The 19,354-nt window shown below is 40.6% G+C and overlaps 3 protein-coding genes across 3 annotated transcripts in view; 1 reads left to right on the forward strand and 2 right to left on the reverse strand.

Annotated features, from left to right (window-relative positions):
* Positions 1 to 362, reverse strand: part of LOC110982977 (uncharacterized) — a 56,119-nt gene extending 55,757 nt beyond the window's left edge. Inside the window, exon 1 of the mRNA XM_087130963.1 lies at positions 5 to 362. Coding sequence (XP_086987089.1) covers positions 5 to 104 — 100 coding nt within the window. The 5' untranslated portion in view covers positions 105 to 362. The remainder of the gene's footprint in view (positions 1 to 4) is intronic.
* Positions 363 to 2,220: 1,858 nt separating this feature from the next.
* Positions 2,221 to 7,177, forward strand: LOC110982983 (uncharacterized). Its single transcript, XM_022241814.2, has 2 exons — positions 2,221 to 2,374; positions 3,274 to 7,177. Exon 2 carries the CDS (start codon positions 3,275 to 3,277, stop codon positions 5,375 to 5,377), a length of 2,103 nt encoding a protein of 700 aa, XP_022097506.1. The 5' UTR covers positions 2,221 to 2,374; position 3,274; the 3' UTR covers positions 5,378 to 7,177.
* Positions 7,178 to 7,470: 293 nt separating this feature from the next.
* On the reverse strand, positions 7,471 to 17,694 carry dcaf7 (DDB1 and CUL4 associated factor 7). The gene is made up of 7 exons (XM_022241815.2): positions 17,442 to 17,694; positions 16,320 to 16,421; positions 15,147 to 15,245; positions 13,195 to 13,383; positions 12,011 to 12,220; positions 11,630 to 11,747; positions 7,471 to 10,487 (listed from the first exon to the last, which is right to left on the reverse strand). The coding sequence occupies exons 1-7, from the start codon at positions 17,580 to 17,582 to the stop codon at positions 10,315 to 10,317; spliced, it is 1,032 nt and encodes a 343-aa protein (XP_022097507.1). The 5' UTR covers positions 17,583 to 17,694; the 3' UTR covers positions 7,471 to 10,314.
* Positions 17,695 to 19,354: the final 1,660 nt, after the last annotated feature.

A 19,354-nucleotide genomic window follows, 5' to 3' on the forward strand; every position in this document is an offset into this window, starting at 1 on the left:
TTACCTTGTGCAAAAACTTGAGAGTCGAACACCATCACAAGTGACTGTAGAATAGGAAGTAAGACAAGCCAACTTCGATGCGAATTTGCACACCCACCCATCATGAAAATGACAAGTTGGGTTTCTCTCAGGCATGTAGGCCAATATAAAAATGCGCTTTCACTTTTTTAAGTCCACTTTCCACTTGCTGTCGTTATGAGGAAATAACTTATCTATGACAGTGTTTTCTCATGTGTGATGAATTTCCAACAAAAATATCAGTTCACTAGTTTTGCCTGAGAAAGCCTAGAGGCTCGCTGAAGATTTTTTCTTTGTAAATGGTATTGAGAAACACTCGACTACAGTTGACGGCATCATTCTGAATGTCAAATGTCAACCTTTATTTTCAAGGTTTTTTCCTGGTTCTTTTTTAACGTCATTTTACACGGGGAGGGCTACTAGTACCTGATGGATCGAATTCCAAGCCCCCCCCGTAACGGTTGAGTGAACGTCCGCCATGTGTGTGTCAAGCCTACGTCAGTATGTCTTTGATGTACATGTACATGTAGATTACCCAAAAAGGACTGGTAGCAGATTCCCATGCAGTTCTATTTGACTAGTTATGACATTACGCTTCACATCATTTTTGGAACTTTGAAAGCACCTTATTTAGCAAGATCCATTGTATCCATGTGTGTGAAAAGTCTCGTTCATTTGTAATTCACAACCAGAATGAAGTTTTATGATTTATTATAAAGATTCAATTGAACTTAAATTGGTCCAGTTTTCATAGCGCTGGGGTAATCCAAAACAGGATAAATACATGCATTTGCATGTAGAATATATGAAATAAATAAAGATAACTCAAATTGGGACAAATTGCACAAATTTCTGAGGAGGAAATCGCTCCTCAAATCAACTAGTACAACTTACAATAACAAGTCGAAATACTGACTTGTAGATAGGCAAGTAGACCATAACTTTTGTCCCGTCACGGAGACATTTTCCCTCGAGTTCCGGGATAGGCCTACAATGCTCTTTACTTTTCCTGGTTCACCGAAAAAGTGGAACAGGTGCAATAAGCGATGCCTGTTAGGGAACTGTTCGATTGCTGCGATTAACTAAAAGAAGGAATGCATTCTTGGAAAACAACTTGGTACATTATAAAAGTATCGCTAGAATTTAAGATTCAGTTATTTTATATAAAGCAAGACAGAAGGGGTTGTAGATCGACAACGGGCGCATCTCATATGTCACTCTTGATCAGGGCAATTTATTGTCATTGGCAGATTGGATTTTTTCTTCATTCAAGACCACAATGCTGCATGTTGATAGTTTCTCGCGTCATGTACGAGCCAATGCTGAAGCCAGATATTTTGATGAGAATATGTATACGTGCATTTTACACATAAGCAGCGGACATTTCTCGCTGTGCTTTCGAAAAAGGAAGCCCACGATGTTTCTCCTAACTTAATGTCTGAGCTACTGCACTATTTGTTCAACACACCAACGTTCTCATCTGTAGCAACTTCTGTTGCTTGTGGTTTTTATCTTTCAAGTTTATGCCTGAAGCAACGTATTCATCAGTAATCGTTTTTAATATAAGGGTTCACAATTCATACGCGTAAACAGCTTCAACTAGTTTAATTAAGCAACAATCTGTACCGACTTGAAGTACCCCCTCACCGGCAAAGAAGAGACAGGCGGGTGGAAAGTAAATTTGTACACCACATTCTGCAGATGATGAGTGGTAGTGTAGGACTTTATTTTGAATAATTTTATGAATCTTCTGAAACTGGGATCAGTCCTCAATGTTAACATTGTTTTATTTATCTCACAACGTTTCCTCGACTGTTAATAGTGTGGAGGGGTATTGGGGACATGTTTAATATCTTTGATTTGAATGGATTTTTCCCAGCGGTTTGGCTCCCGATTGGAGGAGAAATGAGTTTACTCTTTTAGAATTACACACTGCAATGTATATCAGCCCGAAAAGGGGTGAGAAAAGAACCAAAATATATAAATATCAATAATGGAGGGACTTGGAACTAGTCTAAGGTCCATGTGTGCTCTGCAGTCAGGTGCCCTGACGTCATCACCCTACGTCAGGGGACCCGCCCGAACAAAGTAATTTGCATATCTCCCCGCGTCGCTATCGATCATGGTACCCTGCCCACCACAACTAACAAGGCAACACAAAATCCACGGCAAAGAACCGTCGGGTACCATTACGAATATGCAAATGAGTTTCGATAGTGCGCGGGACGATGATCGGGAGCCGTTACGTTTGTACAAAAGACGATTGCAGCGGTGGTTTTATCTAGGCCTATAGCGCCAGAAACTGTGTTTACATCCTCAATTTTCACGTGAATTTCGATAATTCACACGACCACAGGTATTTTTTAGTGTTACATCATTACATTTTGAGCATCTTTGAAAAGTATTTTGATTTGTTGTGTTCACAAAATGAGTGCTTTGAAAGGGGGTATGTGTTTGCCAATCATGCCGATTTTTGTTGGCCCAATTTGAATTTTTATATCACAACATTTCGAAATCATGTTTCACTTTCCTTACGCCATGTAAACTTTAATCGGTGAGAGTTACCATGCACGGGCATCTCTTATTTTCCCTTACAATGGTTTATTAGACATCAGAAACTCGAGAAAGTTATAACATGTCCTATAAAGCCAAATATTTCAGGGAAAATATCGAAGCATTCTTCACAATTGCCAGTGAAAACATGCCCGGACGCTCGGCCATGCACAGGATGCATGCCATGACGGCTGCGCTACAAATTACAATTTACCCGTATTAACCTCGGCCAGTCTGCAGTCAGTCAGTAGTTAACACAGACTACACAGTGACTGTGATTTTTGTTCAGATTTTAAAACGTGACAAGGGGACAAGCCGACTCATTACCAAGTTGAGGCATAGGCCTATCACCAATCACTGGCTGGAAAGAGGCAACACGGCAATCATTTCACTGACAAAAAACATCACTTGTCGGGGTTTAGGCATGGAGAAATGTGTTTTATTCCTCCATGGATTAGGTTTGCCAATTTTCTGAACTTAAACGTCGTAGGCCTAAGGCCTATTCGCTATTTCCACTTGCTTGTTACTATGTTTGGCAGTGTGATAGCAATCACATTCATTCATGACTTAAGTACATGTATATTGTAGATTGATCTGACCTGATTTCAAACACAGTATTGCATTGAGTTGCAGGTTTTTGAACTGTAGCCTAGGTTCGTTTGTATTTCCCTCTGATTTCATTTCTCTTCGATTTTTTCTTAGCATGGATAACATGGAATGCTCAATTGCTGGTGATGAATCTTCACCAGCAAGAACGATTCTCACCGTCAAGAACACAGAAGAGTTGTTAGAAGCCATCGAGAGTCTGTCCTCTGAGAATGTTGCCATGAGTGTTGAGGTCCAACATGAAACTCTGGAATCTGAAGACAACCAGGCAACCGGTTCCCAGCAGTATCAATTTACCACAACAGACTACCAGCAAGGCCAGATCCAGCCTACTGATGCACAACAAATTGAGTACGTCACCGAGCAGGTTGAGACTTCTCAAGTACCTGTCGGTGACATGGGAGAGGAGCAGTTGATTACTACCACGCCTCAAGTGGTCTTTCCAGGTGGTAACCAGGAAGGAGATGTGGACAAAACGATCCAGATTGTCACTGAAGCTGCTCAAAACCAACAGGTATCTGCAGATGGTCAACCTGAATACCATTATATCTTACCTGATGCCCTGGTCTGTGCTGAGCAGGTACAAACCGAAACTGTCCAGTCCAGTTCAGATGTGGCAGTTACAGGCCAAAACGAGATAGCTTCCAGTCTTCACTCAGGTGAACTACCACCCACGGTGTACCGTCAGGGCCAGGATATTCATAGCTCTTTGGAGATTGCATCAGCTGTTGAAATTCTGACGGGACTAGCTTCAACCATCACTACTCAGCTTGGGTACCAGGAGGCCAAACAAGTTGTTGACAAGTCTGTCAAACACAAGGAGAAGAAGCACAAGAAGAAATCCAAGAAGGATAAATCTGACCACTCAAAGCGGAAGAAATCTAAAAAACATAAGAAGGACAAGCAACCGAGTGAGCCAGAACCTAAGCCCAGAAAGACCGATGGAGGATATCACGAGTGTCCAACGTGTCAGAAGACATTTGGTACAGCAGCTAATCTTAAGAGCCACTTGGTGTCCCACACTACTGAGCGACCGTTTGCTTGCGAGACCTGTGGAGCCACTTTCAAGCGACGACGATATCTACAGCTTCATAAGAATATCCACACACAGGCTAAGATCTTCGAGTGCACCTACTGTGACAAGACCTTCTTGATGAAGAGCTGGCTGCATAGTCATGAGAGATATCACACTAAGCCATTCTCCTGCGATCTCTGTGGTCGGGCATTTGGTGACAAGAAGATTCGAGATGTCCATCGGAGGTCCCACACTAATGAGAAACCATTTGTGTGTGCAGAATGTGGCCAAGCTTTCCGATCCAAAGCGGTAGCCATCAAACATGGTCGTAGGCACTCTGGTTTAAAACCCTATGTCTGTAAAATTTGTAACAAGGCATACACTCAAATCCACAATCTCACAGATCATGAGAAAACCCATGTTGATGATCAGACATTTGCTTGTAAGACCTGCGGCAAAGTGTTCTATGCTCGTAGCAGTCTTAGACGTCATCGCATAAAAGAACACCCGGATGAGAAAACAGGTGTCCAGAAAATCCCCTTGTCACGCAATCAAGTCATAACAAAAGAACCTGGTGTGTTTGAAATCATAAGAAAACCATATGTGTGTAAAGTTTGCACCGAAGGCTATAAAACCAAAAAGTCTTTGAAAATGCATGAAAAAATTCACGAAGCAAGCCGTGTCTGTCAGTACTGTAATGCTGTGTTTGTCTCTCGATCAGATTTAGTTATTCACATCAGGTCCCATACCGGTGAGCGTCCTTTTGCTTGCAGTATCTGCGGGAAAACGTTCACCTCCAAAAAAGCAACCAACAGGCATGAAAAATCCCACAGTGGGGTGAAGCCATTTGAATGCAAAACCTGTAATAAGAGATTCACCCGCTCCTCCAATCTCAAAGATCATGAGCTTATACATGCAGGAAAGAGCAAACGTTTTGCTTGCAGCGGTTGTGAGAAGATCTTTGCATCGCGCAGCGCTATGAAGAGTCACGAGAGGCTCAAGCACGGTCCTGGTGCCACGGTCACCACAGTGACCACGGTTGACCAGTCAGCACCTCAGCCAATTACACAAGATGAAACGGCTGAACAAGTCGAGCTGTTTGAGATTATTATAGCTGCTTCGGGGCAAGCAGAGGAACAGGTGGCAGAGGTAACAGAGATTGGAAGTGTGGTTGCAGTCTCTTGAAAATACAACCTCAACTCTGGACAAACTCTCAACCTCAAATCTAGAAAACCTAGGTTGAGGAACTTTGCATTTCGATTTTTAAATCATTTCTTTGAGATTTTTTTGAATTAAGGTTTGTGTAGAAATATGCTGTAGGTGTTAAGCCCTAAATATGTCTCTCCCGAGGTTTTTAAAAAATAGTTAGTGAAGTATTTAATTCTTGTTTCTGTAAGAGGAAGAAAAACCTCCAAAAAATGGAAAGTAGGTAAAACTTTTCATATTCTCAGACACAACTACAATGCATTTTCACAATTCTTTCGTGGAATTTAGTCAGTGATTTTTGCCTAGATTTTCTTTTTTTTCTTGAGGGTGGTTTTTAGTCAGTTCTTTTTTGGTTTTGGGGTTATTTATTTTAATCACAGGAGGAAATTCAAATTATGTAAACATTGGCATTTTAGCTAATTGTACTTGTAAATACAAAGCTCTCAAGGATAAATGTGTAATTTGGATATTTTTCCTCAAACTCTACATTATTGACCATTTTCCAAAAAGTGTCAAAAACTATTTTCCGTATGAAAATCTTTTTACGTGTAGATTGATTCTAGACACCTTGCAAAATTCAAGATTTCTACGGCAATGTATGATGTTTGTTGGAAACATAGCAGCCCCTCATTTTTTGTTTTCTTCAGTGTTGAAATCAGTTTTGCAACAAGATCAAAAATAAAAGTCACTGACCTTAGATATGTTGGGTTTGGAGCTGAAGACTTTCACAAGATTAATGAAAATTTGTAAACTAACTGACTTAAACTGATCAAACATGTCATGTACCAATGCACACTAAAACAATTAGTTTGTAGCATTATATTTTCCATCTACATGTACATCTAAATGTCCAGTTATTTAGGATTTACATTTCAAACATACAAGAACCAAGTTCGGTGTGCACAGTAGACAGGAAATCCTGTGCATGGCTTAGAGAAAAATTAAATGATTAAAGACTTGTACATTTTAAATTTACTACAATTTGTTCTTTCCATATGGCGCGAGATGTTTCTATTTACTGTTCTACCGACAGTTGTACAAAGATAATTTGGGCAGTGTTTATTGTTTATAATTTGTTCCAGTGCTGTGAATTTCTTGTAAATGGAATTAAAAATGTTTTATTATCGTTAGGCTTAATACTGGTTTGTTTTTCCTTCAAGGTTGGGGTTTTTGGTCAAGATTTATTGTATTAAATTGAAGTTGTTGACCATATGACATGATTGATTTTCTGGAAGTTTGTAAATTTACATTGTATTTTATATATATGCCCATTTAAACAGTGTAGATCAGTCTGTCCTGTCAGAGGAATAGAAAATAGATATCAACCTAACAAGCTCACCTGTAGCTCCATTCATGATGACGTACAATGATCAACTCCCAAGTCTCTTGATTTCTTGGGGTTTTTTTTCAGTTTATTTGTGGCAAAGTCGTGGTTGTAATAGGAACTTCGCTCATTTCTGGTAACTTTATTTTGAATGAGAATTGATTGTACATGTAATCGTAATGACCAGTGAGTGACAGTGATAATGGAATTGAAGTTATTTAAATGCACTGTGACTTCTGAACTCATTTTAAAATTTTCTTCCTCGCGTTACAGTTGCTATTCATCCAAAAAGGGAAATTCCACCTAGATGCTTCTATGTTGGTCACATTTTGTGTCATTGTAAAGGTTGTGTTGTACATATAATTACATATCTCATCAGTTATATTTGGTGATTGTAATCTTATGTGAAAATTGGGACAATGACAGTGTTGAGAATAAACCAATGAATCCCATAATGCCTCTGGCCATTCTGCTTGTTGCTGTTCAAAGAATAATAAACATTTGGAATGGGGCAGATGGTGAGGGGTTCTTACAGGCCAACAAACTATGAATGTGAAATACTATATATCTAAAGCTTATAATTGCTTACTTGGGGAAACGTGTAGCTCCTGTTTACTTAAAACGTTGTTGCTTACACCTAAAATTCAACCTTTTTGTCTGGTGGGAGGGGGTCACTGAGTCATGAACATGCAGTTAAAAATGTTATTTGCATTTAAATACGACAGTAGAAATCCACAAGAAAGCTGTGTACATCTAAAATTCTTTTATTTTGAACATTCCTGTACACATGGGTAAGTTTTAGATCACTGAATGTATACGTGCAATGAACTGAGTGAAGTCAGGAGTGCTAGATTTCAGGTTTGGAAGGCCTTGTCTACATATAGAGTTTTGTAAAGTTGCCGGTCTTGTGCGGATCACGTTATGCAGGCCACCAAGGTCACAAGCGACATTCAAGTGAACTGTAAGAAAGAGATTCCTGTTACTCTTCACCCTCCTTTTGTGTCCAGACTTGAAATGGGATTTTGATACACCTGTTCTGGACTCAAATGCAACTTGCTACTTTTAGAATGTACATGTACACTGTAACAGACATGTCCAGCTCCGTGGGCAGTGTTGTCAGTACCATTTGACCAGTATAGCGCCAACTACTGGTACAATTTGTAAAACGGTAAAGGTGTCCATACAGAGTTGGTCAAACTTTATGTACATGTCCTGTACATTGAAAATAAAATCCCATTAAGGATCAGATTGATAAATGCAATGAATGCTTTCGTTGCATTTCTAGAATAACTGGGGGATTCATACATAAAGTTCCTGGTTTGTACCTGCCATGAAATGAACATTGTCCACTAATCTTGGCAGTAAACAGCTACTAGTTTCTTTCACAATGTGAGACCCAAAATGGGAGGATCAAATGTAGACAATAATCAAGAATTGAAGATTTGTATGAATATGTACATTCTTTAATATCATGATTAAGGCAGCTAAGCTACGCTGGATTCATCCAAATAAATAACCACATTCAAAACAACTTTTAAGCTGTTTTAAATGAGAAATTTTTCTGTCTCTTCAATGTCATGACTCATTTCACACGGAGGCATGTAAGAGATGATGGTATAACAAGAAGATAAAGTAGGAAATTTGAGGGGCATACTGGTAAAGGGTTGAAAAAAGGTGTGATTTTCCAATTTCTTTATGTGTGCTGAAACAAAAAAGCGATGGAGTGACAACCTGTCCGTACATGCAGTGTACGCAGATGGCTGTCATTCATTTTAGGTAATATAAACCAGTAAGCATATAAAGGGCATTCTCTCCACTACCTTTGTCCCCAGGTAGCAAAGGTGACTGGCACCTTTAGGGGTAACTATATTGTTTTCAGTGTAATCATCTTTTGATCTGGATCTTTGAAAATTAGGTGTTATAAAATTCGGTGGTATAAAAAAACAATCAGCAATAAATTCAAAACGGTTTCAAATCTTACCTCCTTAAAAATGAACAAAATCTGTGTCAGTGGTCACAGGATGAATATGGATTTCTTTCATGGACAATCTTACAAACACAGTTCACCAGCAGCTAAGAACTGTAATACTGAGCAATTCTGTGGGCCATTATTTTTTATGAGAATTAATCACACAAGTTTGACCATTCCAACCAGCCTTACATTGATTATGGCATGCAAGAAATACAATAGTTTACAGAAATTCTTAAAAACATAACAAACATCAAATACAATCTGCACACTACAGCATTTCATATTTACAAACAAGAGATGAGCTATTTTTACAATTTTTGTCTTCAAGATAAAACCCTCTGCTTCTCTGGATACAAAAATTCCTTCAGAGCGCAAATGAAAGGGACATCAGAAAATGCTCTCCTTTTTCTCTGAAAATATCAAAATTCTTGTCCCAGTAGAGGAGAATATGTATACTCCAAGATGAAAATCTAACAACTGTGTGATAAAAATTGCTGAATAGTATTTTGCCTTCCTCTGACAATTCTACGTGCAATATATGCCTCCAATTCTAAGGGCAATGTATGCTTCCAACTCTATGGCAAATATATGCTTCGTACTCCATGGCAAATATATGCTTCGTACTCCATGGCAAATGCATGTTTCCCATTCTATGGCAAATGTACGCTTCCAATCCTATGGCAAATGTATGCTTTCCATTCTATGGCAAATGTATGCTTCCCATTCCATGGCAAATGCATATTTTCCTGTTCTTTGGCAAATGCATGTTTACCAATCTATGGCAAATGTACAGGTATGCTTCAATTATATTGCAAATGTATGCTTCCAATTGTATGGGAAATGTATGTTCCAATTGTATGGGAAATGTATGCTTCCAAGTATATTCCAATTATATGTACAAGTCTTCATCTCTGAAAGGCAAAAAATCACAGGGAATTGGTCACCAGCCACCCACAATGCCTCACAGCAGAACTGATCAACATGTACAAATTTTGTTAGGAGGTATTTAGTCATGCCGTATCTTGACTGGGCTTCTAGATCTATGGCTATGGATTTTTGGAGTGATACATCAGTGGCAAACACCAAGTCGTAGCCAAAAATACGATGGCTTCAGGTGTAGCCACAAAGAAACTACAGCAATTGCAATCTTCCAAGAAGATATTAGACTGTGCATGATGGACTTGGCTCTGGCTTCAAATTGTACATGACTCTGTGAGAACTGGCTTGAGCCACAACCAAAGACTTGTGTACAACTTCAAGCTGCAGCTAACTAGTTCAGACAAAGCCTGATTGGTTAGCAACTTTATGTCCTATTAGCAATAACCAGCAGGGAACCAGTGAAGTGTAATATACATTACACAATACTCCTGGTACAGTTTCAGCTCAGCATGAATGTGATGAAACATAAATCAATGGGAACCATCAGCATTGTCTATTTTTGTCAGGACGGTAAATAGGTCATACATCTTAACAAGTTCACTCTGCTCTTCCTCACATTACTAAAAATAGCATTATTGAAAATAGGGCTTAAGAATCATTTTGTAGGACCTGGTCACAATATTTTCCATTCTGAAGCAGATTTCTTACGGTGTTTACATTCCCCTCCCCTAGGTTCCCAGTTCAAACCCTGAGTATTTCCATACAGTTATTGTAGCAGATGGCAATCCAGTCTGGTTGAGTGGAAGCCCATTGGATATGGTTGATTTCTCCGTCGGCAGTGTAGGCTAAGATAGGATCTTCAATGGCACGAGGCATCTGCTGAATATCCCAGATCAGAGCCTGGTGATCGTCCGCTGTTGAAAGACAATGATTAAGTTCAGCCACTGGAAGAAAGGATATCAGCGGACAACATAATATAGGTTCATCTTTAGCCACTTGGGAGTAGGCCTTTAGCCACTTGGGAGTAGGCCTTTTGCCACTTGGGAGTAGGCCTTTTGCCACTTGGGAGTAGGCCTTTAGCCACTTGGGAGTAGGCCTTTAGTCACGTGGGAGTTGGCCTTTAGCCACTTGGGAGTAGGCCTTTAGTCACTTGGGAGTAGGCCTTTTGCCACTTGGGAGTAGGCCTTTAGTCACGTGGGAGTAGGCCTTTAGCCACTTGGGAGTAGGCCTTTAGCCACTTGGGAGTAGGCCTTTTGCCACTTGGGAGTAGGCCTTTAGCCACTTGGGAGTAGGCCTTTAGTCACGTGGGAGTTGGCCTTTAGCCACTTGGGAGTAGGCCTTTAGTCACTTGGGAGTAGGCCTTTTGCCACTTGGGAGTAGGCCTTTAGTCACGTGGGAGTAGGCCTTTAGCCACTTGGGAGTAGGCCTTTAGCCACTTGGGAGTAGGCCTTTAGCCACTTGGGAGTAGATCTTTAGCCACTTAAGAGTAGGCCTTTAGCCACTTGGGAGTAGGCCTTTAGCCACTTGGGAGTAGGCCTTCATGGCCACAGTTGATGCTGCCAAACATCTTGTCAAGTCACGTGCATGAACTCATTGTCTGAGCAGAAGGATGCATCAAGATGAGTATGACATAGGTACAACTTCAGCCATCAAAGTGATACCAGAAAAGATTGATCTGTCTTTAGCAGGCATGTTAATGGGAAGCAAAGTGAAAAAACACAAGACTTGGAACGATGCTACTTTTGGATCTGCATTGACACACAAGAAAAATAAATGAGGAAATCAAAGTCCCAAGGAAAAGCAGCGTGCCTGGTTTAACCCAAAACATCTTTAACAGTTCAAAATGTAGCCGCTGAAACAAGTATAAAAGCTCTCCATCCACTATCAACTATCACTGTCAACTATCAACTTATGAGTCTTATTATGTGCTAACTAAACAAGAAAAGAAAGTGTCTTCACTAAGCCTGTGAGCAGAGAATCCTTAGTGAATGTAGGCTTGTGTGCTTACGTATTACAACTCCCAACCCGTTACCATTGTGAGGAATGCTATATTCACCTGCTGTGCAGATGTGGCAAGAGGAGTGTGGAGCCCAGGCTATGCCATTCACACAGGCTCTATGGTTGTTGAGTCTGGCAACCGGTGTGCAGGGTACCCTCACATCAAGAATGATCACCTACAAAATACATACCAAAGAATTCTAGGATCCATTTCACAAAGCTTTTTAGCATTGACATATAAGCTTAGCTATAACCTTAGCAAGAATAGTTTACCAGTTAAGGTGCCATCCAAAGTATACTACATGTACTTGCGACTGGTTCCTGCTCACTTTTGCTAAGCTAAGAAATATGTTGAGACATCATTTCAGAAGTGATCCTACGGCACTCACAGGACTACCATAGCGCCCCCTGGCATTGTCGCATATAGCCAATGACATACCTCAAATGAATCCATGGCCATTGTGGCAAGGTAGTTGGGGTCTTGTTTGTTCCAGGCCAGTCGAAGTAACGGATGGTGCTGGGGATCTTCGTATATGATCGTTGAGTGTTCCAGATGTCTCAGGTCGAACATTCTCACTGAGCCATCAGCACCAACTGATGCAAACATATCCCTCCCGCCTCCGGCTCGACTGAAGGCGATGTCATAAACCTGAGGATACAGAAATATACAGTCGACCCTCGTTAGTAAGATGTCCTTCAGACTCTGGAAATTACAAAATGTACTTCATTATGGCAATAATCTTGTATTATCAGAAATTAAAACAATGAAAAACAAAGAGCTGGGACAAATGTCCTTGTTGTAAACAGAGTTTTGTAATAACAGTTTTTTTCTTAACGAGGCTCTACTGTATTTTCATCAATAATTCTAGAAGGGTAGCAAATATATTGAAGGACAACAACAGAAAAACAGCCGGGCTTTCCAAGTTCTGCTCTCTCAAGACCTCTGTGGAAAAAATAAACTCTGTAACTTTTGAGCCGAATATTCTGTAACTCCAACTGCTAAGGGTGTGTGTAGAGATCATATTCAAATTGCAGGATTTAACTAAGTTAAGGGTGAGATGTGGTTTGCCTTGAGCTAGTACACAATACTAGAAAGTGCTCTGCACCAGAGCACTGGTGCAATATTCCAGAGGTTGCAGGTTCAAATCCTGCTCCAGTCAATTTCTTTTGTTCATCCCTATAATTATACATCATAAGCACCTAGTCAGTTTCCCTATATAGATTGTCTCATGAGTTGTGTTCAAAAAGCTGCATCCCATCCGAGTGATCCCTGTTCACCACTTCCCGGGTTGTTACGTGTAATTGGGACGTGATCCCTGGCCATATGGTGTTTCAGGTTACATGACTTCTGACTTCCGCCCCCAAACAAAGATATTGACAAATGGGAAGAGCCACCAACATAGGGCTGGATAGCTCAGTTGGTAGAGCACCAGTACGGTATTCCGGAGGTCGCAGGTTCAAATCCCGCTCCAGTCAATTTCTTTGTTCATCTGTATAATACATGTACCTGCACCAGTAACATCTGTGAGCTTTAAACTTGGAGGCCCTAACTGCCCATGACAGCAAATACCTCTTTTGGAAGGGGCTTCAGACTGTGGGCAAGAGTGTTGTTGATTGTCATACCTCTTTGTCATGAGCGATGAGTTGTGTTTTGACGTGACCAGTTACCATATTGACTCTGCCTAGCATTTGGCCTGTCTCCAAGCCCCATATTGTACATGTGGTGTCGATGCTTGAGGTTCCAAGCAAGTTTGGATCAACCTCGTTCCAATCAAAGGATGTCAGCGGAGCACAGAAGTCGGAGTTCTTATTCTAAGGACCAAGAAAATTAGATTTCATGTAACTTTCTTCACACTAAAAGATACAGTGACTGTTAACTACAGCCGTTAAGAAGCAAACTGGTGAGTTCTTTATATACATGTAGGCCTATTTGATACATAGAATAAGGATGAATGTTTTTGAGTAAACAACACATTTGGTATTACTCAACGAAACTTGCATGAAACAATAACTTGACCAAAATAACTCCTCATTCTCCTCTATTCCTAACACAAAATCTAAAACAACCCCCGAAACGAGCATGGGATACTTTTAACGGAAAACAATAGAGTAACACAAGCACAATATATGGGAATTGTGAATTAGGGGAACCTCCAAGGTTTTGTCATTTTAATCTGTTCATAACCATTCATTCCCCAAAACTAGAGGCAAAGCTGTCTGAACTGCCCTGACCTTGTTTTTTGGAAATTTCAAATTGTAAATGGTGAGAAAATGGGACTTTCCAACTGATAAACCAGCCATGCAAATTTGAATGCACCATGTGTCCTGTGTTAAAACACTCACAGTTTCCCCTCATAATTTCCCTGAAAACTCAAACCCCGCCCTTATCAACGATACAGTTATTGAGCATGATGTCACAGTCATCTACAGTGTACCTAGGGGAATCCAAAAGTTAAAATGTAGGTCTCCTTTCTGTTATTAGCCTTTGATCAAGGCGGCCGCGGCGAAATGGATAGTCAAGACCACATGATGAACTGCATGCAAGCCCGAAATTAACCATGCATGCATGCAGATTAGCTGTGTGTGTCGTGGACTATGCGCGCCGCCGCAAGCACTTTTGGAGCTTTGTTTCCAGAGGTTTATCTGAATTATTCGATATGCTAATGTTATGAATTATTCACATTTCTCTGAACCAATCGTGTTTTGGGGGCTAAGCAGTTCGAGCATGTCTAGGCTGCTTACGTTGTTGCACAACGGCCTGGTATTTGAAACTTTTGCCATATCTAGTTAGAAGATTGACAAATATGTCTTGACCCTCCAGAGCAGCCTTCAATGTCAACATTTGTTGCAGTTTCAATTGTCGATCAGAAGCCCAAGCTTCGGTGCTGCATATTTGAGGCAATTCAGGAAGAGACTGTCATCTAGAACTTACACCACTGCCGGAAAGAACGCCATGTTGAATATGCGCACCATTGTAATGATGAATAATTTATTACATGCCCGACAGAGACAATCGTTTTGATTGGTGGAGACTTACGCATGTGCATATATCATATCTGCTACCAAAACGGTAGCAAATGTAAAGAAAAAATATAAGCTACATGGGGCAGAACTCCAAAGGCCTGCGGGGCGTGCGTGCGGTTCGTCGTGTAGTCTTTCTTAGTGTTGGTTTGGTGCTTAAACTAGTCTCCTTCAGCTCCTCGCTCTTGTGAGACCATCCTAAGGCTATTCTGTTATAGGAACGGGTCCCTAAATTCATAAATCCCAACATATGGACCCTCAAGAGGTAATCTACATGATGAAGTCAGGGGCCAATTTCATAGAGCTGCTTAATCACAGGATTTGCCTAAGCACGAACAAACCGTGCTTAATAAACAGAGGTTACCAGCTCAAATTTTATGTGATTGTCATGCTAACCAAAAGACAGGTACCCATAAATACCATTCCAACACAATATACATCACAAGAAACTTTGGCTGGTAACCTGATTTGTTGAGCAAGGTTTCTTCACGCTTTAACAAATTTTCGCTTAAGCAACGCTATGAAATTAGCCCCTGGTGTCTTTCTCTACTCACATTATTCAAGAGGCATTCCAGTCTGGTGTCGGTATCACTCACACGCCAGACCCTTAAGTAATCACCACTAGTAGCAACCAGATCTTGAAATACACCTTTCTGTTTACAGCACAGTATAGAACACACAATAAAAACCCTAACCACACTAATCCAACCATTTTTCACATTTGGCACTTTCTGTAGGATTTTGTTGATGTGAACACAGCAAAAGGCCTTTTCTCCCTCGCTATTGGATTCTTTCATGTTCAGCAGGATTCTCAAATTCTATTCTGTTGGATCAAGTAGGGTGCTCTGAAAAAAACCTGACAGGGGTTAGGGTTAATCAAACAAATGATAAGGATGTGTGGTATACTGCGATTGTAAACTTGTCATTCGCAGAGCATGTTGGAACTCTGACTTTTGAATGAAATAATTAGCCAAAGGGCAGGAATTCAGCCCAACCTATTACTGTGAAGCTGGCCCAAGCAACCTCACAGTGCTAAGTATAAATAAACCCATGAAGAAATCCTTACAAAAGTTCATGGGTGGTGTTATAGAAGTTTTCATATTGTTGTGGTCTTCAACTTCCTTGAGTCAATCAGCTTTCATTTGTTGTCTAATTGTTTACAGCCTACCTGCAGCCCTACTCAGATCACAGCAAGGAATTCTTAGCTATGATAGATCATGCTGGAGGCACAAGGCTCGATTTACCCGGTGCATGCATGCTCCAGCGCATGTAGATTTTTGCTTGTACACTAAGCTTTTTTACTGATCATGCACGACTTGCATGTAACTTTTTAACCACCAACATACTCATTTACTGCATATACATGTATTTACCAATAAGTGAGAATAAGAATAAAGCTTGTTGAATTCTTGACCAGATAGTGTACAAACGTACTATTTCTGTCTCCCATTCCTCGCAGCAGATTCATAATACACATACATACCTAACCTCATCTTTGGCTTATTATCCTTAAATTGCTATATACAGGAATATGTGCTATTGGTATTTGCCAAATTATGGCCCATGTAGGTTTTCCTGGTGCATGTAGGTTTTTCCTGGTGCATGCAGGTTTTTCCTGGTGCATGTAGGTTTTTTGGTCAATATGCACCAGTGCATGCCACTTTTTTTGTAAATCGAACCCTGTGGAGGCGGCATGATAGCAAGGTGTGTGTCATACATGTACATACACTGTCGGGTATCCACATAATCTTGGTGGTAGGGTACGGGTGATCAAATGTACTCCTAGCCTCAAACTCTGACGTCTCCTCATTCAGTGACACAATCTGAACCTGTGGGACCAAAGTATTACACGTGAATGCATATTGTGTGTAAATCCAAACAATTTTCTTGTATCACGCGTCCATGGTGGATGACTGTGATTTACATTAAAAGTGAACTAAAAATTCAAATAAAATAGTCATCCTTAGAAAATGACCATCTGATCAACAAGGTTGATCCCAGTACCACCTGCAAATGACATAATTATTTCTAACTTTATATTTGTTCTGATTCATTGCATGTGTGTACTCACTGCGCTTTGAGGCATCTATATTGATGGATATTGGTACATTATAAATTTTCAATATCATTCTTAAATTCACCACTATGAAGCCAGCCAAAGATATCATGGTGCGCTTCAAGGACCTAATTTTATCAAAACGGATGAGATATAGATGTAGATATAACAAGCAAGCTTTAGTTATTTGTAAGTGCTGCCTAATACAAAGAAAATGGAACCATATCAAATGGAGAATGATTTCCATATCTGGAAATCACTTGACAACGTTGACACACTGTGCAAAAACCCCTTGTGACTATCTAAAGTTTCTAGGTACTTTCTAAGAAGGCAAATGCTTCAAATGCAATATTTTCCCTCCAAAATTTAACCTTGCACATTGTCAAGACTGTTGTACCTTGTAGGATAATTAGGCCTAAATCAATTTCTGATTATTGATATTTCATTCCTTGAAAGAAATATGAGATGTCCATGTACGGAAATCCCCTCAAAACATGCCGATTGCAACCATCATCAAGTAAAATAATCAAGATTAATCAGATATCATGGATGCCATGGACAATGATCACACTCACACTCACAGACATGACAGATGCAGATTCATGCATAAGCGATGGCAAGGCCGTCACTTTCTACTATAGAACATCTGGTACGATTCAGAATGAGTTCAACATCGTTATTACTTTGTAAGCTTGGGGCTAGGTCTGTAACTATGATTAAGCGAGCTTAACTTAACAACATGTCTTCAAGTAAAATACTACCATACATTAGTAGATGATATACTATAGCCAACCTTGTTGTTGTATTCTTCCACAAAACTGCCGACAGCCAACCGGAACCTTTTATCAGGTCTGACGCTCCAATTCATACTGTACAGCGTCCAAGGTGCCTCATACTTGTAAATCTCTTTCCTCTTTGGCGGAAGAGACGCCATTTTGGTGCCTTTTGCTTTAATTTGACCGGTTTTGTGGGTATTTTCAAGCTCTGTTTGTAAACAATATCACAAAGTATCGGGAATTAAAATGGCGATCTTTAGCCAGACGACTGGTTCACAAAGCAGCATCGTTGCGAAGACGTGCAACGATACCGGAAACCAGTGAAGAACTGAAGCTAATTACACTTGGCCAGACGGGGGCGCTAATAAGATTTCAAAAGTCAATCGATACGACCGGAATCCAGTGAAAAATCGTATCCTATAAGAATCTGACAGGCCTGGTTCATCCAAAATCGGCAAAAGTGTTGAATTCGATCCAAATTCGACAAAAAACCTATTTTAGCAGACCCTCCTAAAATAATAAGAACTTGATGACTAATGTCTTGAGTTGCAAAGGTGGATTTGGATCAAATAGGATTTAGACTTGGAGAAAAAGAAAGATCGCTACTAAATGCTCGGTGAAGTCAACCGACTCCCGGCACTCTCTCCCCACACAGACTCAAATATCACCACGGACCACTTTGTTTTCCGATGAGTGGGGACTCATCATTTTATCAGTTTTCCTAACGGGAATGAGATGCTGAGGGAATGAAATCAGCCTAGATCCAAACCAGAACACAAAAGGTTCTTTTTCGTTTGTATATTTTTCATTGCAAGCATGCTATGGATTTTGCTCTTTAAGTTTCCAAAAGACACTAAATTTAAAACCGGCTTCACCCCAGTTTCAGCTTAGTGAGATATTATTTTGAAAAATCCTTTTCCTTAGTGTTGAGGTGGATTCTTATCCGACCCCCCCCCCCCCCTTCGACAATTCCTGGGAGCGCCCCTGCCACTCGATCGCCAGGGGAGTAGCGACCAGAGGGGGCCTTGGGGTGCAGCACCCCCAGTAATCAATTCCAGTCTGCAAATGGAGCTTCGATCGGCCAATGAATCCAAATTAGCACGTAAAGAATATAATGTTGGCCATAGGCATTTCCCCTAAAACATGAAATTAATGTATTGCACCCGCAGATCTTTCGGTGCGGAAGTTGGTTGGCGAACAAGTTTACAAGTCAGGTTTAACGGCTTCTGACTACTATCGCCCCCCCGAACAAAGATATTGACGAAAGGGAAGAGCCACCAACATAGGGCTGGATAGCTCAGTTGGTAAAGCACCGGTATGGTATTCCGGAGGACGCAGGTTCAAATCCCGCTTCAGTGAATCTCCTTGTTCATCTTTATGAAAGTAGTACAAGTCAGCAACTTGACTCTGGCACCCCCCCCAACTTGAGGAAAATACGGCACTGCCGCTCGCTTCGACACATCCGTTGAGGATTTTCTTAGCAAGTCCCCGTATGGAAGTCTGCTACCAAGGGATTCCCCGTGTCCGTCTAAAAAGTCCAATGTTCCGAAGACTGGAAAACTGATTGCGTAATGCCTTTCAGAATGATTCAAACCCTCCAGCATGTCCAGTTCGCCTGCTTCTTTTGAAATTATAAGTTTTTCCACCTTAATTAACCCCTCTGTGTGTAAAAAGGTTCAATCAATAATTTATTCAGCAACCTGACTTCTACTCGAATGAGTGAAACTTCATTGTCTATTTATGAGTCAGGAACTCCGCTGTCCAGAGTGAAACACCCTCTGTACGGTCCTATGCAACTCCCAAGGTCTTGCATGGGGGCGTTGAATGAATGGATCGCCCCCGTAAACTTTTCACACTGAACACCGACGGCAAACTTTCTCTGCTATGGTTGAGGTATTTTGCACAACAAAAGCTTCGTTGAATACCACGC

The sequence above is a fragment of the Acanthaster planci genome, linkage group LG21, assembly GCF_054643075.1.
Source record: "Acanthaster planci isolate LZ-2023a linkage group LG21, COTS_SCS, whole genome shotgun sequence".
Classification (NCBI taxonomy): Eukaryota; Metazoa; Echinodermata; class Asteroidea; order Valvatida; family Acanthasteridae; genus Acanthaster; species Acanthaster planci.